This window comes from Sturnus vulgaris, chromosome 20, assembly GCF_052056855.1.
Source record: "Sturnus vulgaris isolate bStuVul1 chromosome 20, bStuVul1.hap1, whole genome shotgun sequence".
NCBI classification, from domain to species: Eukaryota; Metazoa; Chordata; class Aves; order Passeriformes; family Sturnidae; genus Sturnus; species Sturnus vulgaris.
Window position 1 is genome coordinate 6,440,330 of NC_142262.1, and position 27,354 is coordinate 6,467,683.

The following is a 27,354-nucleotide window of genomic DNA, read 5'->3' on the forward strand; positions in this document are numbered from 1 at the left end:
GGGCCGGAAACGGCGCGGGCGGCGATGGCGGCGGGCGGGCGCTGAGGCTCCGCCATGGCCGAGGGGCCGCCGAGGGGCCGCACGCCCAGCCCAGGCCCCGGGGGGGCACCGGGGCCGCCCAGCCCCCGCGCGGCCGGAGCGGCGGCGGGGTCCGCCGGGGCGCTGTCCCCGCCCGCCGCTGCCTCCAAGTGGGTGCGGCTGAACGTGGGCGGCACGTACTTTGTGAGCACCCGGCAGACGCTGTGCCGGGAGCCCAAGTCCTTCCTGTGCCGTCTTTGCTGCCAGGAGGGGCCCGAGCTCGGCTCCGACAAGGTGAGGCCGCGGCGGGGCCGGGACCCCCCCCCCCCCAACTCGGGAACAGCCCCTCCCTGATCCGCCACGGCAGCCGGTGTCACCAGGGTGCCCAAACTTGTCCCACGGGCGGGGGGACACCCCCGGCTGCCGCTGTCCCCGAGCCTCCTGTGCGGCCCCGGGCTGGATGGGCCGATCTCCCACGGTTCTGGGGCACGTCACTCTGACACATCATCGGCTTGTCCCTCGTGTCCCACGGTCTGGGAGGTGGTGGCATCCCCAAGAACGGGACTTGGCTCTGCCCTCGTGGCTGTGACACTCAGATGGCACAGGTTCTGATCCCTCCACCTCCCATGGACTCTGCTCAAGGAGCAAGCCACCTTGTAGTTGCAGCAGGGAAGGAAACTCCTAGAAACAGGAATGTTACAATTTCTCACCCTGAGCGTGTTTCTTGTTGTTTTTATTTTTTAATATATTTAACTTCACTCTCATAAAACATCATGGTGCACATTCTTTGCAGGGCTGGACAGTTTTGAAGTCATTGCAGTTTATTGTAAGGATTTTGCAAACTATTATTCTTGCAATTGCAGATTTTCCATAGGATCAGCTGCAGAAGGTTTTGTAAATATGTTGTGAGTGGGTCAGCCAGAATTAGTCGAGTCTGTTGCTGCTTCATTCAGAGCTTAATCACAAGATAAACCCTGGCTGTGATCGAAATATCAGTCAGCAGCATCAGTGAGGAGATATTTGAGAGTGGGTTTGCACAGTTTCTTATTGCTTTGCAGTAGATTGGCAGGAGAAATGCTTAGAGTCATTAAGAGAGGAATGTGAGAGTTCTGCAGAGGGCTTGTGAGTGCTTCAGAACTGCTCAAGAGATGCTTTTGGCTCTGAGTTGTTATTTAATGCCAATAGTTGTTGTATTGTTGGACACGTGGCTGGAGCATTGCAATGTGTGTTTGCAGTACTGGAAAGAGGAAAAAAAAATGAATTGTTTTGGCTACAAAGTGCCCTTAGCTAGAACTGGAGATACCATTTTTCTCCAGAGGCTCCTAATTAAACTAGTCTGGAGAACAGGATTAGCCAGAACACAACTGCCAGGTTTTGGTTCTTACTGTAGTGAAAAAACCCTCCTAAGCCCAGCTTTTTTCTCTAGGTCCATAAACTGTGAGTACAAGTGCTTCACATAAGGCATCTGCTGGCATTGCTGAGCTGCAAGGTTCATAGTTCAGATACTGAAAAAAAAAATTGGTTTACATGTAGCATCATTTGCACACCTCTCACAGGCAAATGAATCCGGGTTCTCAAAGAGAAAGCGTTCAATTTATTGTGTTAGATTGAAACTATTTTTTCCTGGTACCACTGAGCTATCGTTGTTTTGTTCTCAGGATGAGACAGGGGCCTATCTCATTGACAGAGACCCCACGTACTTTGGTCCGATACTGAACTACCTCCGGCACGGGAAGCTCATCATAAACAAGGAGCTTGCAGAGGAAGGTAAGAGAAAAACACCAGGAAAGGCTGGAAGTGCTGTTTGATAGCACATCCAGGAGCCCTCACCAAAGACTGGTGTGAGGGTGTGAGTAAGTTTCCCAGGAGTGCTGTTAGTACTGTTAATTGCTCATTAGTAGAGATTAAGTCATCAGATTCTGTGTCTTCCTGGAAGCAGAGGCTGCAGCTAACACCCTGTCACTGTTCTGCTGAGTCCAAGGTCTGTTACAGCCCATCTGCCCCTCACAGACCATGGTTCTCCCCAAACAGGCAGCTCTGAGGGCTTTCCCTTGATGGGGCTGGGTGAAGAAATAGACATTGTACCATGAGATTTCTGATAATCCCAGGGAAAGGGGGATAATCTTTCTTAAAGATCCTCTGAAGTCACAAAAGGAGGTGACAGCTAGTCGGGCATTTTCTCCTAGCCTGGGAGCAGGAGGTGGGTGGCACATTTGGGATTGTGACATTTAGGTTAGATTTGGAGTCAGAAGCAGGTGTTGCATCCTTGTGACAGAATCATCTTCATTCTACCCTGTGCAAAGTAACAGAATTTGTGTTTTGGGTTCCTCTTTAGGGGTGCTGGAAGAGGCTGAGTTTTACAACATCGCATCCCTCGTGCGGCTGGTGAAGGAGCGGATACGGGACAACGAGAACAGAACCTCTCAAGTAATGCACATCTGGGATATGGAGTCACTTCGGTGGCACAGCAGGACAAGCGTGGCTGCAGGCCCTTGCAGGAGCACGTCTTTGGTTCTGCAGTAATGAGAATAAATGCTGTTAGGTGGATGCAGGGCATGGCTAAGAAAGAGTCTCCAGTGTGGCTTTATAAAGCACAGAACCACTGAGTCATCCTAGCACTGTAAGGAAAGGCAAGAGACACTCACAGGAGAGGGGCCAGGAGCAGAAATGGGTGGTTATGAAGCAAAACATGCTGCTTTGGTAAAGAATAGCTCAAATTCTTCCTTCTCTAAACCATTTCTTCCCTTTGTCTCCCTGTGACATTTTTCCCGTTGATGCTCAGCTGATACCAGCACACCCAGTAGATTCAATTTCAGAAACATTTTCAAAAAGCAGCAAATGGCTTTGAAAGCTAAAGAAGTTTTGCTTTCACTGTAGCTTAGACACCTAGAAAGCTTTTAAGAGAAGAGTGCCAGGCATATGGTTCTGTTTTGGAATCAGTGGGATTAAAAAGCTTTTAGAAAGCCAGTGGGGCTCTCACTTCCTAAGACAAGAGCAGGAATGGCTTATTAATTTTCTAGAGTGATATTAGTAAAGCAATTACTAAACTACAGCAATTGTTCTCTGTGCTCCAGGGACCCGTGAAACACGTGTACAGAGTGCTGCAGTGCCAAGAGGAAGAGCTCACACAGATGGTGTCCACAATGTCTGACGGATGGAAATTTGAACAGGTACCATGACCAAAGAATGGCAGAATTCCTTTGAAAACTGGATATGGAATGAGCAGAGTTTCCTGTTGAGTTGCACTTCACGCTGCTCTGCTTTTCTGAATAAGCAGCCTGACCTGAGCAGCAATCCATTTGTGTCGTTACTGACAGGGGAGAGCAGAAATCACTCAAGCTGCCAAAGAGATTTCATTTTCTCTCAGGCCTTCTTGTCTCCTTGTGAAATCCCAGAGCAGTTCTTCCCTTCTACATTTCATCACATACACTAGACCACAGTACAACAGTTCTATCCAGGAAAATTACCAGAGTCATAAAAAAACACAGCACAACTTTCTTGGAACCTCAAAGCCACAACTGCTGCATTTGCTAAAGAGGCACTGAGTGACAGGAGAACTTCTTGTAGATGTCTTTGCAATGCAGCTGGTTCCAGGGCTGGGTGTTGCATATGGCATTAGTTCCAGGTTTGGTTTCTGGAATCTAGCACAGTTCCCTTATTTCTGAGGAGAGAGAACTGGAGCCAGCTGGCCTGTGTGTTATGTTATATTAAGAAGTTACAGAATAGGCTCTGTGGATTACAGCAGTGTCTTCCCATTTAGTCCAGCTTCAGTACAAGTGGACACTGTGGGAAACGTGCTGACATGAAGTGAGGCAGAGGATTAGGAACAGCACTTCCCATCAGTTGTTCCTATGGAAATGCAGTTCCCCAACACACAGGTTTTGCTGTCCAGCATTTTACAGAATCTGCTTTTCACACAACCACATCTACAACCCCAAAACCTTAAGGCTACAGGCAGTGCCTTTCCTGGCAACCTCCACCCTTAGATCTTTCCTGATCTTCCTTTTCCAATCTATAATCTATAAATATGGACCTGGCTCTTCTAAAATCTATTAGGACATGCAAGTTAAGGTGCATGCTGCACAATAAAGTTTCCTGGATACACACAAGTTGGTAAGAATCACAATGCTTTCTTCAGATGACTTGGACTGATTTTCTGGAAAGCAGAACTGAGTTGTAAATGACAAATTAGCTCTGCACTCCAGGATGTCCTTCTAATGTAATAATGATGAATGAGACAGATGGGATTTCTTGGATTGAGTCCAGATCCCTTCAACACAACAGTAATAGAATATAATCCCGTTTACACAGATACCAGACTCCATCTTGGCAGCATCCACATAAAGGATGTCTGTTTGCCACATGTCCCCAGTTAATCCAACATCTGCCTGGGGTAAAGATTTCCCGTTTCCACATCAGTCACAAGGCAGGTTGAGAGCTGAGTTCAGCAAGGACCAGACAGTTCACAATGCCTGCCCACATCTGAATGAACTGGATATTACATATTGCACAATCTGTTTTCCCTTTTTCCACCCTCAAAAACAGAGCAATGTTCTGCTGTGTTCAGCATTAGTTTCAAGCTGGAATTCCTTCCCGGGGCTCCAGATGCCACTAGAGGGCTGTGGAGCTCGGATGTATCCCTGCCTTATACACACACACAGGAGGCTGCAGGGGAAACTTTGTCCAGAACACATCTCTCAGGACAGTCCTATCTCACAGCACCTGTAGGAATAAAATCAAGACTTACTGATAATTACTTGGCTGTCTCCTGTTGCACAGCTGATTAGCATCGGATCTTCCTATAACTATGGAAACGAAGACCAGGCAGAATTCCTCTGTGTTGTGTCCAGGGAGCTCAACAATTCTACCAATGGCATTGTCAAGGAGCCAAGCGAGAAGGCCAAGGTAAGGCACCTGCTCAGATGTACCAATTTGAATTTCCCTAGAAAGAAAAACCTTTCCTGCACCAAGCTACAGCAGTAGTTCTGTGGATCAGCTTTCCCATTGCCTTCTCTATCCTCCTCTCTTGGAAAATTTCATGATTTACTGTAGATCAAGAGCTAAGGGTCTTTGTGCACTTCAAATTAAGACCCAAATACTGAAGGAAAGAGTAACTTGAAGAGGGAAAACAGAGTAGCAAGGACCTTTGAGGTTAGTCGTGTTTTGTGGTTGAAGGATGTTGCAGGGAGAAACAAGATTTTTGTGCTCTTTCATTCCTCCCCATCCCTGGAAGTGTTCAAGGCCAGGTTGGATGGGGCTCCGAGCAGCCTGGTCTAGTGGAAGATGTCCTTCCCCATGGCAGAGGGATCCAACACCATAAGCTTTAAAGTCCCGTCCAAACCAAGCCATTCTATGAATCCACTTTTTTTTTTTTCCAGAATAGAAACAAAAGGCAACATCTTTACCTCCTGGCAAGCAGCTGAGCAGGATTTCTAGAGAGAAGGGCTAGTTCACCCTATTAGTTGTAGTGGTGGCATAAAAGCCTGCAAGCTTCTCTCATATTAGTCCGTGTTTCCTTTCTCTGCAAAAAACAAGGACTCTGAAAAGGAACTTTTGCATTTAAACTTGTCTGAGGATTTCATAGAAAGTCTCATCTGTTTCAGATTCTTCAGGAGCGAGGATCCCGGATGTAATTCAAGTGTCCACTCCATTAAACTCCCAGATGTCACAGGGCAGTCCAGCTGGGCAGAGCATCTCTCCGCAGAGCAACCCAGCCCTTGTAAAATAACCAAGCTAATGCAAAGCAAAGCCAAGCCTGTCCTGCCAATGGCAAATAATTCTGGTCATAACCAAAGGCTTTTCTCTTACCCTGGAAACCGAGGAAGGAAAAGACTCTTCCAGTTGGATAGTCCTTTCCACAAGTATTTGTTTTATTTACTTGGCCAGCGCTGTATTGAATTTTTCCGACAATGGCTGGGCCGGATTCCCAGTCACAGCCTTTGTGAAGGTTGCTCAGGTCCTCAGGCCCTTGTAATCAATCCCACCTTTCACAGGCTGCTGTGGGTGGGAAGGTCTGTATTTGAGCTGTGCCATTTCTTGCACCCAGGTCTGCCACTAGAAAAGTGCAGGGACCTTGCAGTGCTTCCCCCTTCTTCCCCAAATCTGAAGAACAGGGCTTTAAAAGTAGGAACAAAACAACCATTTCTAAAAAACCCACACAAACTTTTCCATCCTTGCTTTGTATTTGTTCCTTGTCCAATTCCTAAGAGCTGAGTTTAGATCTGAGGGGAGGGGAGTTGTGTGTCCATCTGACACAGGTCTCACTGGCAACACTATTACACACGGGCTCCTGGTGTTTTCCAAAGCCCATTACTTTGCATGCATAAACAAAGAGGCCTGTGTTCACCCAAAATAGTGATAGAGTGATAGTCCTGTCCTTTACACTTCTCCACAGAGCAAGAGTGGTGACATCTTCCCCTCCAGTACCCTGTCATGGCCATATCTTAGCCTGGTGCAAAGTCACAAGGTTTAGGGACTTGCTGCTGCCAAGTTCAGCTTTGCCTTGTTTGTCTCCAGCAGTGTGGGCTCTGTCTCCTTCCCTCTCACCAGGGAGGGCTTCAGGCAGAATTTCTTTTGTACTGTACCAAGCAGGTAGGTTTGTCTGACCCCACAAGATCCTTTGCAGAGGAGATCCCCTATTTACATGCAGTGATTTACCTGCAGCCCCTTCATGTCCCCACCTTTAAGAGATCACCTCAAATTACAGAGGGACATCACAGAACTGGGGTGGGGGGATTTGGTGAAAAGTTGCCAAACTATTGTAATGTTTTTGTCCAAAGTGATGTGTCAACTTTTGTGACTTTTCTTTCCTTTTTTTTTTTTTTTTTGGAATGCCTTGGATGGATGTGCAAAATGTTCGTTTGTGCCTCTCTTGAATTCTAATCTTAGCCAAACTGCAGTCACTGGTTCCCCTCTGTTATTCTGTGCCACCCCTAACCAAGGGCATGTCCCTCCTAGTCTGGTAAATGGAATTTCATAGGAATTTGCTGCATGTTTTTCCCCTTTCATCCTGGCTTTGTTCTTTGTAGCCCGAGTGTCCTAGCACTTGGGTCATTTTCAGTCAAGTCCCAAACTGACATTACAGCAAAGCTTCAGAGATGCTGGAATTCAGACATTGACAAGCTCAGAGCAGATGTTTCTCAATAAGCTACCAGAAAATTCCTCACCTGGACTGAGGGGTTGGGCTCCTTTCTGGAGGGCTTCAGCTACCCATGTTCTCCTGAAAGTTTTGACACAGAATTAGGCAGGTTTTCCATCTTAATCACTTGCTGCTGAGAGAGTCCTACCAACAGTCCAACAACCAGTTCAGGGACCAAGATGTGCAGCAAAGACACCGAGTGGCACTGCTATGCTCTGCCTCTCTCCAGTCCTTCTGTACATCCCCTTGCCTGTCGTGCATCCTGCTCTGCCAGTGCACCTCCTCCAGTGGAGTCTTTGCCTCGTTCTCAAGACAGACTGGTTAACTGTGCTAGATTAGTCCTGGTAACAACAGACTGTGCCAAATGTCTTTGAATTCACGTTGTGTCAGTGACAGGCTGTTGAATCACAGCTGGCTTTCCATCACACTGAAAAACACAGCTCTGCTTCCCTCCATCTGCCCTGTTTATAACGTGGTGAGCTGGTGTTGGTGTGATCAGACTACACACCTTGGCTGGGCCTGAACAACACTGTGATGTGTACAGATCTCCCTCCTCTGTCCGTATCCTGTAGCCTCAGCCACTGTCTGTGCTCACAGCTAAGAAATCAAGAAGCATATGTATGCAAGTTAGCAGCCTGAAAAGCCCTTTAGCACTCTCATTTGTCTTATTACCCTTCCTCAGAGGAGGGAGTTTTTGGGAAGTGGTCAAGAAATACCAAACTAAAGGCAACAGGAACTGGTCAGACTGTATTTGTCAGATTGATGCCAGCTGAGCACCTTGTTAAACCATGGAGATGAAAGCAACACTGGCTGCAGAGGGAGACTTTCTGTCTGGTACAGCTCAAGTAGATAAGAATAACAAACACTTCTCTGGCTTTTTTGTGTCACCAAAAACACAACGTGGTGAAGCCCACTGGAGGGTTGCCTGATGCAGTGATGCCATTGCTCTCCCCTCTGAGCCACAGAGAGCCTAAAAGTGACCATTAGCAGGTGAATGGCACAGCTGCTTAACTGATGAGCACAAGAAAGATCAGGGTTGCATCTTGGTTTTCCCTTTTGTGCTCCTTTTGGCAGTGAGAAGGTGCCAGGGGACCATGGACTCTCGGGTTCCATTGCAGGGTCCTTTGAAGTTCAGCAGAAAAAGTTTATGGTAGAAAACCAGTCCTAGGTACTGGATGCTCAAGTTTTTGGGTGATATGTAGGACCAGGCATGAAGTCCATCCAGAGCAGGTACATTCCCAGTGAAGGATTTCTCCTTCCCTGACTGTGCTAGGTCACCTTTACCCTGAGACAGGGCTAGTCTCAGCATTTTGCACCAGTTGCATCCCTTCTGTGCTCAAACAGGGCTTTTCCTTCCATTGCCTTTCACTCAGTCACAACTATATCAAAATTAGTGCTGAATTAGGATGAAATTTGTCCCGTTCACTCTAAAAAAGTGTAGCATGTTGTGGTGAGAAGAGTAGGAGAGCAGGGGTAGATCTACTGGCTGTCCAAGAGTGCTTATGCCTCTTGGGAAGGTTCACTTTAAAGCATTAATCCTGGGAATGGAGCATATGACACTTTGGTTTTTTTAAAAAACTTTCCCAGTGGCCTAAATTGTTCCATTATGGCAAGACTGGAAATAACTTCTTGAAGTGTCTTTGTTTCTGCACATTTTTAAAAACTGATTTTTCTCAGGGGTGACTGAGTGGGCTGAGGCGAAGGGGGCCTGGTTGGCTGCGGGGCAGGGGCCGGAGCAGCCAGGCTGTGGGCTCCTACCCGGAGGTTTTGTACAGTTTGTCACATGTCAGTGCCCTTTGCTACTGTTTCTCTTTGTTTATTAAATGTGTTTGAATAACAGTTGAGAAGCTGTGATTTTTTTTTTCCAATAAATATTCTGAAATGGGTTTGAAAAGTATGAAGGGCAATCTGCAGCTTTGCCTGCAGCACACAGATACTGCACTTTGGGGGAAGAAAGGTGTGTGACACCCTGTGTGTGACAGCTAGAGCTGTGTGTGAGCTCACAGATAGATTGGCCACACCACATCTCACCTGCACCAGCCTGGATCGTTAGAGAATAGAAATAAACGAGTCTCAGGTAAGATAATTATAATTATTATTGTAATTACCGGTTAGATTGGAACTGGGACCCTGGCCACTCCCATGCCATCATGAATGCAGACATCTGATTGGTCAGTGAGCTGGGCGGGGCTAAGGCCCCAACCAATCAGATGTTCGAGCAGGAATTTGAAGCAGTTATAAAAGGGGTGCCCTTCAATAGTCTTGGCCTGATGTTGGATGAGCTCAGTGTCACATGCCTGGCTCCAAAACTGCAAAAATTGGGCTCTTGCATCTGGCTTCAATTCACTTCTAACAATCATTTGCCAAAAGGAGAATCTAATGAGAATCTGGAGTCCTCTTAGGCTGCTTTCAGGGATAAAGGTACAACTGAAGCTTGTTTCTGATGTTTTTGTCTATAAAATAATCTCAAATTCCACATTTATCCTAACCACTTTCACTGATAACCACAAGCAAGTAGAACATTAATACAACCACTAAATGTGAGTAGCTAAAACAGGAAGAGGATTTTTTTTTTTTGTCAGCTGTCATTAGCTAAACCCCTACTTGACACTGGACCACATGGAAGAAGGGTCTGACTGTTTCACCTTTGGTGCTGCCTGAAGTTGGATGACATTGGCAATTCAGGCCCAACACAGGGAAAAGGAAGAGCAAGGACACAAGTGAAGAATGGGAAGTCTTGGATTGAGTTAATCCTACTCTTGATTACAAGTGGCTGTTGTCTCCTGTGGGTAGTCTGAAGGCTGTCCATCTCCATCCTCACTGCCACAGGACCTCAAAGTCATGGAGCAGGGATGGGCTGACACATCCCCAAACCAGTGTTTAACACCAGCACAGGGAATCAGACTCTCCCCACACAGAGAGCTCATCAGAAACCATGGCTGAGCCAAGTCACCACATAGCATGAGTTGATTTAAGACAGTATTTTCAATCCTCTTGACCCATTTCTCTATTCCAGATCTGACTGGTGGTCTGCACTGCCAATGAATTTGCCCAAAGCAAGGACACACTTCAAGTGCTAGCAGAGTCTTGGGCAGAGGCAGAAACTGCAGGGCTGGCACTGCTGACACCACACAGATATTTGTTCATCATGGAGGGCTTGTCAGCAGAAATTCAGATTACAGCCAGCATTTACATAATGCCATAACCTCCCTGCTATCCCACCTTAGGGCTGTCCTATAAACCTACATAAGCCGGAAAAGCCTTTGTGCAGGACCTTTAAGCAGCTCCAGGTGTGCCAGGCAGGTGGCTCCTCTAACACAATGCCATGTCACCACGGAGGAGACACAAGCATTACTCAGTGGTTCCTACAGAAACCACAAGCTGGAGCTGCCAGGTCCAGCTTATGGACCTCACTTTCCCATCTAAAGCTGTGAAACCCATTAACTCCTTTAAAAATTAATTTCTTTACTTGCTGCAAGAAACAGGTGATGCCTCAGCATTACCAAGTGATGAGAGGTTGTGTGGAATTGGCAGCATGTGTTAATTTACCCAAAATAAAAATCAACCCTGTACATCAGCTATGTGCCAGTCCTGCTGCTGCCAGGAGCTCAAAGCCCAGCTCTCCCTGTTGCCAAACCCAGGTTGCTCTAGACCTGCTGCTGCAGCAGAAGGGAAAGGGGGGATGGTGTGCAGTAGAAGTGGCCTCAGCAGAGGGTTATGGCCCTGACTCCTGTCTGAGTTGATCAGAGCAGCCCAGGCTGTTGCCCCAAGAAGATGTGGGATACCCAGCGAAGACCCATCCCCAGAACCAAGCTCCTGTGAGTGAAGAGCTCTGTCCATAGGGCTGTGCCACTACCAAGGCATGAGGCAAATGGCACCACAAAAACACCCCGGGGAATTCATACCTGCCCATAGCAGGATTTGGTCCCTCCTACCCCCAGAAACAACTAGGGGGAAAAAGCTCTCCAGGTGGCTTTGCCAGGTGCTTGGGGGAAAGATGAGTGATGAAACATCACAGATTTTCTGATAGCCAGAGTAAAATCAGAGGGTAATGCATGCACTAAGCTATGGCAGAAGGACTTGAAAAACCCCTCATCAGGGGTTTTCTGCATTGGAAAGCAAATAAAAGGAGCAATTATATATCCTCCTCTGGAAAGAGAGGCTCAGGCTCCCTCTTGTCCCCCCCAGGCTGTGTCCAGGGCCCACCAGGCTCCCTGGGGCTGGTACTCACCTCCCCACACACTCCCATTAGTCACCCCAGCTGGCAGCTCACCTTGCCCCTGACAGTTTTGCCTGGAACAAAATTAATTAATTTGTTTTTCTGGCCTGCCTGCTTGTGTCCGTGGACAAAGAGGAAATAGTAATTGATATTAAAGATAGGAAAAGATTTTAGCAGTGTCAGGCACCTTTCAGCATCCAACTGCTTGGCCTGGGGCTCCAGCAAAATGCAGTGGAAACTGAGGCTGCATTTCCCCCTCTGCACACGTGGAAGGGTGAAATGCAACGGTGCAGAGGTCCTGCCACAGCTATAGGTGCATCTTGCACAACCCCTCCACACGCTTTTCTCTCTGCCTCAGGCTCCCACACACAGAGAAGGTCAATTCGTCACTCACTCACCCACTCTCACCTGGAACAAAGTAATCAAGCCAGATCTGTCTGCAGACAGGAAGCCTGCAGATATTTTCAACTCAGCTTGCTAACTTGTTTGGGAAATAAGGACCTTGGCCATGTCCTTCCACCTAGATCTGGTTTTAAGGCAGTTATTGACGGTTTAACCCAACTTTCACCTGGGTAAATAACTGCCATAAACTCTCTTGCTTTCCAGACTGGAGGAACACGTTGGTTACTCCAACGTAATTACCTTCAGACTGTGATGTAACAGATGAGCAAAGGCTTATCTCAAAAGATAATTGACCTTCTGGTTATATTTCCTATTGGAGGTCTCCATCCCTCCTAAGTGTTTCCCAAACTTCAGCAGATGGGAATCTGACCCAAGTCCATCAGCAGTCTGAAGTGCACAGAATCCTCAAGTTTCACCAGTGAGCTGAGAACTCCACAGGTCTCTGTGTCACCAAGAACGTCCTTGATCTCAGAGCCATCTGGGAGCAGATCCTTTACCACAGCCAGGAAAACATGCACCAGTGATCTTGATGAATTCAAATGACAGTGTCTAAAAATGAGGAAAACCATTTGGGCAACCAAGCAAGGAGACAGGCCTTGAACCTGGGCACTGAGTTCAAGATGTCTTGGAAAAGCAGGCAGATTAGACACTAAACAGATAGAAAACACCTAATAAATGGTCATCTTCAACCTAATGTTCCAGTGTGTTTTTATCTCAAATTTTAATATAAAGAAACATGTAAAAAGTAAGAAGGAGAGGGTCATATTTGCCAAACCAAAGGGGATTTGCCCATGAAACAAAGTGTCAAGGCCACGTTTTGCTGTTTCCATACCCCCCCCCCCAACAATATGACCCTAAGGTGCACAGGGACCTGCACTTCCCACTGGGACAAAGAATTCCTGCGTTTCCTTTTCCAGAAATCACAAAACTGAACACAGTGATCCCTCTGAGTACGGACAGGAAGAGCCTCAGTGTCAGCACTAAGTTGCTGGATCTTCTCTCCTACCCTGTTGTGACCTCTAAGCATCATCTGTATCTTCCTCAGAGCAGGACATCTTCCTTGGACAGGACATCTGAGCAAGGCCTGGCTGGGAATACAGAGCATCTGCTGAGAGCTAAAGAATCAAAGCTGAATAGCTGGAGCCCCAAACCAGCTGGCTTCCTAAAATACATGCTCCAAAATTTCTGGCTGAACACAGTCAACTCCCCACAACCTCCTCCACCTGCTCCATAGTTCCAGCCACAAAGAAACACTTCTCTTGATCCTACTCCCATCGAGTCTTCTTTATGAGTAAAAGGCAATTTAAATGATAATTTAAAACTTGTTAGAAGGAACCTTCAGCCACTGCTAAGGATCAAAATGTCAATCTGTGAAAGAGATGCCCTGTAGCAGGGTTAGACTGTAGCCACAGCTGCATCACATCCCACTTCTCCCTTCCTCTGCCACATCCTCACCTTCTGCAGGAGTCTTCCTAGAGCTAATGACAACGTAACTTCATTTCTTGAAAAGCCTCATTTCCCACGAACATCCCCCTTCCTCATCTTCCCAAATGCAGAACACGAGCCAGAGCCCCTTCAGAAGCGTGAGTTTATTCAATGTCTTCCTCAGACTCATCTCCAGATCCCCATTGCTTCAGGGAATGTTGCCCTTCTTGGCACCACACCTTGTACACAAAGCACAGACTCTGGGACAGCCAGGGACCAGAGGGGATGGTGGCAGTCAGGATGGCAAGGGCCAGCATGCACACAAACCATCTGCAGTCACCCACCAGCCAGAGATCTACCACTGGGATAAAGAGCAGGGACAAGCCACATCTTGCTGAATTCCTGCAGGCCAATGGGAGCTGTCAGTGCATGCTCTGGTGCCAGCTGCCTCCTCAGCTCCCATTTCCCATCTCCAGGCTAAGCTGTGTTATCCCAGCACTGGCTACTGGCCATTAAACCTAGTCGCAAAAGGGGGATTTCTCACCTGGTCATATACCCACATTGTCAGTAACTAATGAGCACAAAGCAGCCAGGCAGACCCAAAGTCAACCCAGGAGAGCAGAAAGCAGCAGTGAAACTGAGCAAAAAGCAATCCATGCAAGCATCTGGAGTTAAATGCAGCTGGGGAACAAACAAAGGATGGAGAGAGTGTGGGAGGAGGACACAGATGAGGTTGGTCTTAATTAGCCCAATTAGTGCAGGCAGGACCCTGGTCCCTTTTGCAAGGGGAGGATGTGGGAGTGATGCTATGGGAACTACTTGGGAAAGTCAGGACATACCAGCACTTCCCCCATCCTTGGCACAGCACCATTTTCTCAGTACTAGCAGAGCTGGTCTGAAGGGGTTTTGCCAGCGTTGTTCAGATCCTGTCCCAGCCTCAGGAACTTGTTTTCAGGTGCTCTGAGACCTTGGGTCTGTCTATGTTCCAGGGATGGATCAGAGCAAGAGTTTAATTTGTGACTGAACCTGGGACAGGAACAGCTTCCTGCCACAAAGCGCTCTGCAATCACACAGCTGAAATGTCACTTCATTTCCCTTGCTTTAGACAAAAAACAAAACCCAAAACCACCCCCCACACTTCCTCTGAAGAATCAATCTGCCAGAGGATTTGCTAATCTGGATCTCTGGAACAAATTCAACTGGTCTTTCTCAAGTGTGATTTGCAAGCTCTGAGGCGTTTGCACTTTGGTTTCCAGCCACAAAGAATCACAGAACCATTTCCAACCAAAAGCTGGAAAGTGCCTTTAAGATTATTGAGTCCAACCATTAACCCAGCACTGCCAAGGCTACCACTAAACCATGTTTTTAAGCCCCAAAGCTGCTGCTGAGTGTCCTGAGCACAGGGCTGGTTTACCAAAGTGTAACATGCTGGTAAGGACAGGGAGAGAGCAGGGAACTTGCAGCCACCTCCACCATGCCCCAGGCACTGCAACTGCTGACAAGTGGCATCCAGCAGAGACAAGCCCTTAGTGCTGGGCCAGGCTGCACCACTTGGGCTGATCCTTCAATCAGAGCTAAATCTGGATTCTCTGCTGTCACCTCATGCGAGAGTATGGCAAAGAAAGCCGTGGTCTCAGGATGAAAAAGTACTTTAAAATTCACTTATAAAGGTATTGATCAAGACAAGTGCTTGGTTTTCCTACCCTCAACAGACACTGAGTGACCCCAAAAAGCAGTTCACCATCCTGCTCAGTTTATAGCAAACATCTTGCTTCTGTACATGCAGCTTATTTTAAACATTGATAAAATATGTGTCCAGTGCATGCCAGGGCTGAGCTCAATGGTAGGAAGTTGTGAGAAACTTTCTTCTCCATTCCCATTCCTGCACTCAAGCTGCAGGCATTGTCCAGTCTCTGAACACCCCTTCAAGCCCCATTGCTTTGGGCGGTGGTTCTGCATCCCCCCAGCCACACTCCTCACTTCCCTGCTGGACCCTGTGGCCTCCCTTCTCAGTGGGTCCAGAGAAGTGGGCTGCTCATCCCCCTGCAGAGGTGCCACCAGCTGCAAGCTCTTACTGAAAACTATAAACCATTATTTGCATAACATAAACCTGAATTTGTCAAATATAAACCTCTTCCTTTGAGGTGAGCTATATAAATGCCCCAGGGCCCTGTGTCTCTTGGCATAAAGGGCTCTCTGTCCTTGCAGGGAGCAGCCAGGAGTCCTCATACCAGCAGCTGTTTGTCCCCCATCGGAGCTGAAGGAAACTAAGGCACAGAAGAAGGAAGAGTCACTGTGTGAGCACTCCTGCTCTGCTGCCATAAACAACAACTACCAGGGCTGCTCCACAACAGCTAGGGAAATCCAAGGTTTGAATGCTGATGTCTTGGGGATCACTGGAAGAAGAAACAACATTCAGACATGAACAGGAGAGGATTATTTTATCAGAGCAGACAGTGACTGCCAGAGAGTGGCTGGAGAGAAAGACTGAAACAAGCAGTTGTTCCCTATGTCCCATCCAGGGCACTCACGTGTCCTCAGGTGCTCCACAGGCTGGTAGTGAGAAGCACCTTTGCACTGCTCACCTTCCAACAAAAGCACACTGTTTGCAGGAGGCACCCAGGTGTGGCTATCGCTGTGAACTCCAACCCTATTCCCAACCCTACTAATCTGGGATGATCACATGCGTGTGTGAAAATCTGCCTGTGTTTTGCAGGTGTCCCTGTCACGTTCACTGCTCAGCACCAAGAGCAGGTTGCCTGAGAGCATCAAGCCCATAGGAGCAGGACAACACACACCAGCCCTCCACTTTCACACCGTCCATCCTATCTGGATACCTTGGAAGGGTTAATCCGAGGGGTTGCGGCGCTGCTGTTGCTCGGTGTGGCACAGCCGGCTAAGCCAGAGCTGGAAAAAACTTGTTCCTTTACCTTTGTGCAGGCAGGAGGCAGCGAGGAGGCAGCGAGGAGGTCTGTGGTGCCTGGCAGCACATCCTCAGGGTCCTCACAGCGACTGTGCAGGTCGGGCTGCCCAGGGGAAAAGGTGTCCTTGCAGCCAGGGACACAAGGTGGATGAAAGCCATGGGGTCTGAAGCCCAACTGGAGAGTCCTCGCCCATAAGCAGGCGCCCAGGGAGATGTGAGGGGAGCCAGGAATCTGCTGGACAAACACAAAAGTTGAACAGGGCAGCTGGGAACAGAGAAGAGCTGTGCTTCTGCCTTTTTTTGCAGGTTTGCTGTTGCCGGGGAGAGGTTTTAGGCTGTCATCCAGCTAATTCACACCACAGAGACAAGCCCTTGAATTAGTTGCATTATCTGCGCCCAGCTAAAGTGGACAAAAGATTAAAGTGTGCTGAGCACCACCACCGTGATTTGCATCTCAGAGCCCCTTCCCACGGGCCCCCTCTGCTCCCAGCCTTTTTTTTTTTTTTTTTTTTTCGCTTTCTGGCTGTGAGCCAGCCAGCATAAGAGCCCTGTTTACAGAAATGATGCCTAGGTTAATATTGCAAAAGACTTCATCAAAGCCTGTAGTCGCTACTGAAGCAGAAGGGTCTGACCATGGGCCATGAGCTGACCGGGCTGCGCGCACAGGGGATGAGCCGCAGCCACGCGGCGCCGCCCTTCGTTTGACAAATCCTGATCTCAGCCTGAGGTACGAAACTAACTTTCTGCCACCATGGCATATTTGAAATAATGAGCAAAATCAAACTATTATTCATCTCTAAAGCTGCACACAAAACCTATATGCAGCCGTTGTTTTAGGGGAAAAAACATTATTTGAGTGCTAAGTAAATATTGTGCTGTGCAGTGACCTTATGGGCACTTTTTTCTGAGCTCATCCAGATGCCAGAGATTATTATTTAATGCATGTTTATTCATGTGGAGAGGATAGGGGATGCTACTGCTATACGTTCCATGCTATCAGTCTCAGAGAAATCCAAATTGGGATCTCTCAGAAGCAGCTCTAGGTCTAGAGAGGTAAAGCAAAAGCCTATCTGCCATCACTGGATTCTAACATTAATTAATGGCTTTTAAAATGTTTTTTCACCACTAGCACTTTGTAGGAAGGTTTAGTTTTCCTGAAAGGTTCACACTGAGCTCTGCTGTGACACGCAACTTTTATAGGTTTCTATTTTATTTGGCATTTGCACTTTTTCCTCCTTGGCACAGGCACTGAGTGACCTTAACAATTGCCAGCAAGGGGACTCCATATGATGAAAGCAGGTGAAAGGGAAAATAAGGGCGGAACTAGGTAAAGCCATTTCATACCTCAGAGGAGGTGTGGTCCTGTCCTCTACCTGGCTGTGGTCACAGTCTTGTGAAATATAAAAGGAGAAGGCAGTGGTTTCTTAAGCAATCTGGTGCCAGGATCCTGTAGCGAGAAGGAAGGGAGGTGCTGGAAGAAATGCAGAGCAAAAAGTCAAGAGTGTCAGCTGGGCAATGCGTGGGACACACCGGTGCTCTGAACCTCAGAAACACCATCAGCTGTTTCCTGAAGCCCTGCTTGCTGGGCTGAGGGTTGCATGGTAGCTGCACTCCCTTCCCCAGCAGGCTGGCTTAGAGGAGAACAGAGCTATCATGGCCCAAGGAGAAGCTGCAGGACGCGGCACTGCCCAGCCCCAGGACCAGGGATGGGCATGGATGGTCCTGCTGGCTGCAGTGGTGCTGCAGGGGCTGACGCTGGGCTTCCCCAGCTGCATCGGTGTCTTCTTCAAGGACCTCCAGCACGAGTTCCAGGCCAGCAACAGCCAGACATCGTGGTTTCCATCCATCATAGTGGCCGTGCTGCATGGAGGGGGTGAGTGATTGCAGGGAATGGCCTCCTCCACCTCCTGCCCTTGTGCTGCGGGTGGGGGGATGTAACGAGGATACTTGCAGCATTTCATTAAGGCAGGGGGGTGGAAGGGACTGGGAGATCCAAGTAGAGTGGCTGTTTGGCAGTGCACAGCATCTCCAAGCCACTTGGATCCCACAGTCCAAATCTAAATGTCCACAGATTCCATGCTCCCGTTTGTCACCCTCTGAGTCAGCCAAGACCCTTGGTCAAAGAAGGCAAATCCCTTTCTCAGCCCAGTTTTTTCAGATCAGCAAGAACATAGTTATTTCTCAAAGAAGCTCTTTGAATAAGCCAGCACTTAGTGCTGGAGCTCTGGTGCTTTCTTGGTTCATCTTGTCCACAAGAGCACATCTCCTTCCAAGTGCCACATGACAGCTGTGTTCTTTGTGGCTGAAGAGATACCAAAAGCTGAGCTCCTCAGAGCTGCCAGCTGAGACAAAGCCTTAAAAGCAGCTCCTTGGGCGGTGGCACAGAGTGCACACCTACACAGGCATCAGGGTGAACGTGAGCAGGGCTGGATCAGTGCAGAATGTGGGTCAGGCAGCACCCTCCGGCTGCAGGGGTGGAAGGAGCATTGTGCTCGGTGGATAGTGGAGTGAATCACTGTTTTTTCCCTCAAAATGAAATATGGGAGCAGCACAGGGCAGTGGTCCCAGATTCCACACACAGATGTGGGGATTCTTTTCTCTTTCTGCAGAGAGAAAACCAAATCCCCAGCAGCGCAAGGACATCCCAATGAGTGGTCTGTGCTTTGTGACCCATACAAATCCTGTGCTTATTTGATAAACAACCCAAACCCTACCAGGCAACAGAAGGAAAGTTCCCAGTATTACCCATGTCCGAGCTTCTCCCTGAGTTTGCTCCTGCTCCCTTCCAATGCTGGTGAAAGCTGATACTACATTATAAAGGAAAAAAAACTAACTCCAGAGCCCTGAGCCATGCTGATGAGAAGGCCATGGCAGGTTCAGTCTGTCCTGTGCAGTCATCTGCATGGAATTGAAAGTTTGTACCTTAGCAGAAACAGCCAGGTCTGGAATATCAAGGTGCAGATCAAAAGAGATGTCGAGGGAAGCAACAAGGGGAGGAATCACCACTGAGAGTCAGCAGAAATAGAGCAGTATCCTCAGGGCTTGGAATTTGGAAGCTGTTGGGCATTCCACATCCTGCCTTCCAGCCCCTGTGATCCTTCTGTGATTAGTGAGAGGGATCCAACTGGGACCTGCTGGCTTTGGGAAACGGTCTCAGAAGCAGCTTGGTCCCAGCATGTCCAGGAAGGACAGCTCTGGTAGTATCCACAGGAATGACAATTATCCTGTCATCTTTAATGAAGTAATTGTGTAGGAGGCTAGAACCACAGTAAAAGGTAATACAAAGACAGCCAATACATAGATCTAAAAGTTATAAATTAGATAAGGAAAGAATAGCCTTGTGTTGATATTCACAATAGAATTTGTCAGGGCACAGCCAGAGTTGTACTTTGCTTGCCAGTTATGTCTCCTATTGCAGGAGTAGTCTAGAGGGTGTTACAGCACAGGAGGGCTTGTTCATGTCCCCCAGTAGCACGAGGCAGCAGTAACAAAAACCAGAAGGAAAAAACAACAAAATAAACAAAGATCAAAGCCTCCCTCTCAAGCCAAGCACATATGGCTTTTGCTGCAACTTCTGACCTCGTTTGGAGGGGGCCAGGCTTTACTTGATTCAGGTTCTCCAGTTACATCCATTTCAGCACTTAAATCTTTCCCAAAATTGTGTGCTGCTGTCAGCAGTATCTCTTAGAGGTGCCACTCTCTTTTCTTCACCTTTATTCTTTTTAATTCAGAGGAATTGAAGGGGGAAAAAAAAATTTAAAAAAAAATTAAAAAAAATTATTAGTTGCAAAAATTGAAAGAGGAAGGGAAATCGGCAGAGCAGCCTTTTCTCAGAACAGCCAGTACTGGGAGAAGGTTCCATGCAGGAGAGCTATGGAAGGAAATGGGGAAGGGCACAGGGCAAACAGTACCTCATAACTTGGCCAAACATATTCCATTATCAGTGCTACGTTCCTAGGTAAAAGCCATTAACGATTATTTTGTTATAAGATAATTTGAGAGACCTCAGGGTCCTACATCTGTCTCCAAAAGGGGATTTCAGGCCCCTACAGGTTCCTGCTCCTAGATAGCCATGCACACGGAACACTCTGCACTAACTCATGCAAATGCAGCACTTTTGTTGATATTATTCTTGCAAAAGAAAGCACAAAAGCCTCAGGCAAGTGAGAAATAACATTTGAAACCCAGACAACACGTAACCAGGAACTAATCACGAAAACCCTTATGGTTTTTAGAGTCAATCTCATTATTTTGTAGTGTTCAATTTATGCCTTCTTGGGCTAGTTAAACAGCTAGTTAATCCTTAATGTCTTCAGCAGGAGGAAAAGTAATCCAGTCACATTTGCTGGACACTTTTTAAAAGGCCAGTGAAGTCTGAGGCAAACATCTCCCAAGCAGATCAAAATACAGACAGCTGCATTCCTAATTTTTATAATATTCCACTGTTCATTTGTGTGGATTTTATTTCAAACCAGACACTGATTTAGATCACAAAATCACAAAATGCCACAGCTTATATTCCCTACACCAACTGACTCCTAATTCTGCAGCTTACAGTAATTTTGCATTTGCTTCTATAGCCATAAATGTTCAGAATTGGGAAAAAAGTTAATAAAACCTGGAAAACATTGAGGACTCTCAAGGGAACAGGAAAAGAAACTCTACCTTCAGATCCTCTTCTGCCACAGCATGCAGAGAGAAGCACCTTCTCATGGTGGGTTGCAGGTGTGAACTAATCTTTCCCTGCCCCAAAATGAAGGATGCTAAATGTAATTAACAAACAAGTAATTTATCACAATCTCGTTAAATTCATCAGAAGTCCATTTCCAAGGGTTTTAATGAAAATCCATCACATCCTACTTGATGGTCAAAATCCCAGCAGATCACAGACTTCCCCTAAGCCAACAAGCTGGCCAAGCACTTGAGAGGATCATGGAATATATTTTCTCTTCCTGTCTCCCCCACTACATTAAACTGCCAGGACAACCCTCAGGGTGTCTAGACTACATAATTTGATAATTGCAGCAATCCAGCAGGTACAAAATACTTCTCCCTAACTGCTTCCCTTTTCATTTGCTGCTTCCAGGGCCCCTCTGCAGCATCCTGGTGAAGTGGTTTGGCTGCAGGTTTGTGGTGATGCTGGGTGGGCTGCTCAGCGGGCTGGGAATGGTGTCCAGCTCCTTCTGCAGGTCCATCAGCCAGCTGTACCTCACGGCTGGCCTCATCACTGGTACGTACTGGAGAGCAGGGAAACTCAGCTGCTGTGCTGGAGATGGGAAATGGGAGAGCCCTCACTATCTGGTCACATTTTTCCACTCATCTGTGAAATTGGAGAACTCAACAGTCTCCTAGCACAGCAGAAATCCTACAGCCACTAGACTTGGCCTTCACACCCCTGTAGCACACACCTCACCCACTCAAGCTTGCTGGGAAGTGCTTCTATCTGGAAAAAGCTACAGGTCTCCAGAGGGTAAAATGGAGGAAAAGGATGTCTGTTCTTTTTAGTAGCTTCTCAGCCTTTTGTCTTTCAAGGAGGGAGGGTTTTTTGTTCTTTTTCCAATCTTGGAACATAATGTGTTGGGATAATGTCCTTCCCAGGTTCCCTGGGCTTGTATTTTACCACTCCCAAACTGGGGAAGAATGGAGACATCTTTTTCTAACAAAAGACCCTGTTGGTTTTGAACAGAAGTAACAGATGGGAACTTTTCCTTTCCAAATATTTCTCCTATGTAACTGATGTCCAACTCTTGGTTTTTAATAACACAGATAAATTAATTCCTTACTCTGGAACCAATCCTGCTGGATCTTGCAAGTTAAGCAGTGACCACTGCATAGTGAGAAAAACAAGCAATTTCCTGAGCCCTGATGAAAGCATCAGTAAAGCAGCACTGCTTGTTACATGTGGTATAAACCCCAAGTTTTTAATGAACAACGCCATAACAACTTTAGGAAATCTAGTGTGTCCCAGAAAAATGTCCGTTTAGTTCAGTATATTTACTATACCCAAAACCACAAATAGTTTAATTTACACACATTCTTCTTCATCCCTGGTGTAGGGATTCCAAGTACTAATCAATCCCTGGGGGCTGTGTGGCCTGGCAGGTCAGAAAATGCTTCAGTGGCAGATGAAGTCATCTGTGGGTACACCCTGAATTTGGGCTCTTTTCCCCCTTTAAGACAACAAAAAAAGAGTAATTTATTCTTACCTTTAGGTCTGGGATCATGTTTTAGCTTCCAGGCAGGAGTGACTGTGCTGGGCTGCTACTTTGTACGATGGCGAACGCTGGCCAATGCCGTGGCCTCCACTGGTGTCTCCCTCGGTTTCACGCTGTGGCCGCTGCTGTCTCAATACTTGCTGGACAAGATGGGCTGGAGAAACACCTTCCTCATCTTTGGAGGAATACTACTGAACTGCTGTGTCTGTGGAGCCATCATGAGACCCATTCAGCCGGCATCAGGGTCACTTCTAGAGTCTGCCAAGCCCAAAGAGGAGCCAGGCAGTGGAGCAGAAGAGGCACAGCTGTCCAATGGAGCATCTCCTCACCACTCCACACTCCAGAAGCACACCAGAAGGACAAAATGCTTCCAGATGCTGCAGAAGTACCTGGCTTTTGACATCTTCTGTCAAAACAAAGGTTACCAGATTTACACTATTGGAGTGGCCTGGACGATGATGGGGTTTGCCTTACCCCACGTTTACCTTGTGCCTTATGCCATCCACAATGGGGTGGAGGAAGGCAAGGCAGCTCTCCTCATCTCCATCATCGGGCTCATCAACATCTTCATCCGCCCTTTCACAGGGCTGCTCTCAGGACACAGAGTGTTCACAGGGAGACGCATTTACCTGTACAGCCTGGCCGCGCTCCTCTGCGGGCTCAGCAATTTCATCTGTATCATTTCAGCTGAGTTCAGTGTGCTCATCCTCTACTGTGTCATCCTCAGCATAGCCATGAGTGGTGTTGGGGCGCTCACCTTCCAGGTGCTGATGGATGTGGTAGAGATGGACAGGTTCTCCAGTGCTCTAGGGCTCTTCACCATCCTAGAGAGCATCACCCTCCTCATCGGGCCCCCGCTCACAGGTGAGGAAAAAAAAATATGGAGGTTGGCTGGGGGAAAGGTGGTGGTTTGTAAACTGTGACAAATGTTTGGGAGCATCAGGGAGAGGAATGAGGGAGTTTCCAGACCCATGGTGTAGATGAGTTATGCAAAGAGAGCAATATAAAAGGTAGGGTCAGAAAGGAATCATCGGCCTCTTCTGATAACTGGAAAGTAATTTCTGCAACTGCATCAAGGGCAAACTGTAAAAATGACTCACTTGGTAAGTAATCTGATATGTGCGGGAGCAATGATAGTTTTTTTCCAGTGGCAAGAACCTGACTGGAATTGCTATGAACTTTGTCACCATTTTACCAGTTTGCATTGTTTTAGCCATGAAGTCTCAAGGAATTGTGAACATCCCATTAAACAAATTATTTGTGTTCAAAATTATTACCAGTCCTACATTATTTAAAAGCCCCATAGTAAAAGCTTTTGTTAAATCTTCTTTCCAAGTTCTGGAGAGTATTAATTTTTCTCTGGAGACAAGAAAGGAGCTAGTTATGACTCTCAGTCCAATAAATTATTCACAGTTTACTCCAAATGCCACTAAGTGACCTGTCCAAGACACACCTGCTCCTGCAGTACAGCAGTAAATTCAAAAGACTAGCAAATAACAAATGTCAACCTGAGTATGTCAGCCCTAGTTCAGGCTTTAGTTCTCTTCAGACAATGAATTGTGGCTACTCAGCAGGAAAATTAGGTCTGGTTCAATATTGTGATGGTTACATGCAGTGTATTTCATGGTACTCCTTGGCATTAGTGTGTCAGTCACTTTTCTCAAAGAGCAAAAAAGGTCCTTTCTTGGTCATCTCTGACAGGAGCAGCAGACGGGCAGAACAAAGCACAGTAAAAGCGACTCCATTTCTGTTTATAGTCCTAAAATCTGCTACAGAAAAGTACACTATGGAAAGAAACATCACCAATCCTGATTGAAAAATACAAGCAAATAAACCTTATTCCAGTATTTCCACATTGTTAAGCAGCCTATGAAGGCATCATGTATTTGGCCTAAGTATCACTTTTCAATCTCTAATAATAGTGTTAAATTACTCCCTTGATATCTCAGATTTCTAAATGGTTTATATTGAGGTCACATAATGTTAGTCATAATCTTGCTGTGCTGTGAATTTCCTTATCCCTCATTACACAGGATTAGAGGCAAATGGTCAGTTTAGAGAACTTACCATGTAAATTTCTGACCTATTTCTCTATCTAGTTGTTCTGTTTTCTGCCCTAGGATGTAATAGTCACTCGTTCCAAAAGCCACTGAGTGGCAGGGTCCTCTGCTGAGCAAACAAAATAAAGCAGCAGGTTGGGGAAGAATTACAATTTCCTTTCTTTCCTGATTTCTTTGTGTACTGAGAAATACTTTCTACAGAAGTATCACCTGACTTGTGAATACAAACAGAAAACTAAGCAATCACTAGAATCCAGAGAAGAGAACTCATCAGAGAATGCTTGTCTTTTGTATATGGCAGCTTGTTGAATGATTCCGGTTTAATATTCATGTAATTGCACGCCTTTAATGTGCCTCTTCTCTTTGGCTAAGCTATGACTTCTATTTCAGGTTTCCTGGTAGACATAACCAGTGATTTCCACTATGTCTTCTACAACTCCAGCTTCTTCCTGATATCTGCTGCATTATTTATGGGGCTCAGCTTCTGTGCTCTGGAAAAAAAAAACAAATTGAAAGAGGCTTCAAAAGCATGTTTGGACAATCCTTCCATATATCAATACAGTGAAACTTCAACAGAACCAAAGACTGAAAGTCAATCCCCTCCAGCAGTTCAGTACGTCACGAGCATATGAAAATAAAGGGGGAAAAGGAGCAACACCATGAAGTGGTCTGTACAAAGCAATACATGGCCCAACACTGATGACAGATGAGAAAAGAACAGTCTGCTTTCCACAACTGTCATCTTCCTTTTGCACTTCCACTCCACAGGGCCTTGTCAGACTCTAAGATCGTGATCCAGACCATGGGCCCAGCCCAGAACCCAGCACCAGCCAAGGAGATGAAGCACAAAGAGATCTGAGCTCTCCTAAAGCAAACCATGGGATAACAGCCATGGGACCCAGTGCTGGGTGACAAAAGCTGAGACATTGGGTTAAGTCACCACCTTTGAGAAGTCACTGGAATTTCACAAGCACATTCCAGTTGGAAATGCTGGATAACCCATATTAATGGGTAGTTCTTCACAAAGAAGTATTGTTGTTTCATCTGAATATGCAATTTTGGTGCACAGGCTTCCTGTTTGCTTCCCATATTGGGGGTGGCAAGACAAACACTTTCCATGGGAAGTGTGTTATTATTTTCCACTTCTCTAAATATTATATAAAAGCAGCTACATGGGTTGTAGAACTCCGATAAGTCTCTAGTAAGATCAACTACATTCTCCTATGAAGCATGTACAGGAGTTCCTCATGTCAAGGACAGTTTCAAAGCCTCAAAATTCAAATCCAGAGCCTCAAGGGGAAAAAAAAAAAAAAACCAACAAAAAACAAACCACCAAGCCTTGGAGTGCCAGCTTTGTATAACTACTGATATCTCAAGTGCTGTTGAATATATCATAAAAGAGGGTTCATGGCTCATGTAAACACCACTTCAGCATTAACTGGAACCCATTTGGGGCAGGGAGGGTGATATCAGATCTAAGAATAAAAATATATATCCATTTATAGGGCAAAATTCAAAGCAACTGTAGTTCCTCTTTGTGGAGACAAGCTCAGCTCTTTAGTCTTAGACTTTTGAACCTAATTACACCAACATTCTCATTATAGAGAACTTTGTACAAACATAACTTACATCTCTTATAAGCACAAGCAGAACTTAAAAAGGAATCTGTGGGGAAAGCATACTGAGAAAAGCCAGTGTTGCTGACTTTCTACCCATACAGCCTCCACTGTAAGTGGCTTTGTCTGCCACATTCCCAGGATTTAGGCTTGTCAGTGCTCAGACAATGGCTGCAGCAGCCTGAGCATCAGCTCAAGATGCAAACTGGACATATTCTGTATCATCCCTGATCTGATACACGTGGATAACAGCTCAGGAAGCAGGTGGATAAAGATAACCCAACACATCAGAACAATCAAAAAGATGGAAGCACAAAATGGGAGTGAAGTGGAAGAAGTAACAGCTTTCAGTGGAACTTCAGTGTCTCAGAACCGTTATATCAAACCCAGCTGCAGTGTTTATCTGGAGAACTGTCCTATCAGATTCCTAGTGACAAACCCACATCTTTTATTAGAGCTCCACAGATAAACAAACCAATAAAAAAACCCCACTCTGGATGAAACCAGTGGAAAACTGACTCCAAGGTCTTCAGAGACTATGATGGCTTCACAGGTGGCTTTTACATCAGCTCTTCAGAAGGGTCCCTGCTCCCACAGCTCAGTATCTTCTCCAATACTGCCCTGGGATTACGGACCCAGGAGGATTTGCATTTCCTCATGAAATCTATAATTAAATAAAACGATTAGTGAGAGATATACATATCTAATCTCTCAGCATATGTGTTTATTAACTTATGTAATGCTTACATGATCCATAGCTATGAAGTAAACAGGGACTGGTACTTCTCATCTTACCAAAACAGATTGCTGTACATTCCTAGGAAAATGAGGGGGCTTTGTCTCTCACAAAAGGGATTAAGTCCCAAATCTCTTCCAGCTATTGCTAATAAACAGCTAAGCAGCTGATCAGATTGCCATTTTCTCTGTGTGTAATTCTTAAATTTTAAATTCTGTTTGACTTTCTACATTCCCTTTTTGTTTTCTTATAAAAAAAATGAGGTTATGTGGCTCCCACTGCTATAAATGTCCTGGGCAAAAGAAGCAAGATATGGTGTAAGCTACAATCCACCAAAATTTCTCACAGGAAAAAAAGGCTGGGTGAAGGAGTAATGGAAGGTACCTCCTGCATGGAGCCAATTGATCCACCTGCAATGCTTTCACCCTGGCTGCTTCATAAAAAAGGAAATGTACAGGGCAAAACCAAAAAATCTTTACCAACTGAAGCTGACACAGAGATCATCTCCTCCTACACCAAGGCAAAGATACCTGTTTTGATCATTTCTTGATTGTGCACAGCAGTGCAAGATAATTTAGGATGGAGAGCAAGGAGAGAGTGCT

General features: G+C 46.4%; 2 protein-coding genes and 1 long non-coding RNA gene across 3 annotated transcripts; 2 read left to right on the forward strand and 1 right to left on the reverse strand.

Annotated features, from left to right (window-relative positions):
- Positions 1-10: 10 nt before the first annotated feature.
- On the forward strand, positions 11-8,995 carry KCTD2 (potassium channel tetramerization domain containing 2). Its single transcript, XM_014878233.2, has 6 exons — positions 11-312; positions 1,677-1,785; positions 2,354-2,445; positions 3,093-3,188; positions 4,798-4,923; positions 5,622-8,995. The coding sequence occupies exons 1-6, from the start codon at positions 55-57 to the stop codon at positions 5,649-5,651; spliced, it is 711 nt and encodes a 236-aa protein (XP_014733719.1). The 5' UTR covers positions 11-54; the 3' UTR covers positions 5,652-8,995.
- Positions 805-22,463, reverse strand: LOC148221570 (uncharacterized). Its single transcript, XR_015807812.1, has 4 exons — positions 22,332-22,463; positions 17,470-17,596; positions 16,133-16,357; positions 805-2,532 (listed from the first exon to the last, which is right to left on the reverse strand). It is a non-coding gene; the product is annotated as an uncharacterized LOC148221570 (long non-coding RNA).
- Positions 16,325-26,981, forward strand: SLC16A5 (solute carrier family 16 member 5). The gene is made up of 5 exons (XM_014878286.2): positions 16,325-16,852; positions 17,752-17,998; positions 21,212-21,355; positions 22,338-23,204; positions 24,791-26,981. Exons 2-5 carry the CDS (start codon positions 17,779-17,781, stop codon positions 25,030-25,032), a joined length of 1,473 nt encoding a protein of 490 aa, XP_014733772.1. The 5' UTR covers positions 16,325-16,852; positions 17,752-17,778; the 3' UTR covers positions 25,033-26,981.
- The last annotated feature ends 373 nt before the right edge of the window (positions 26,982-27,354 follow it).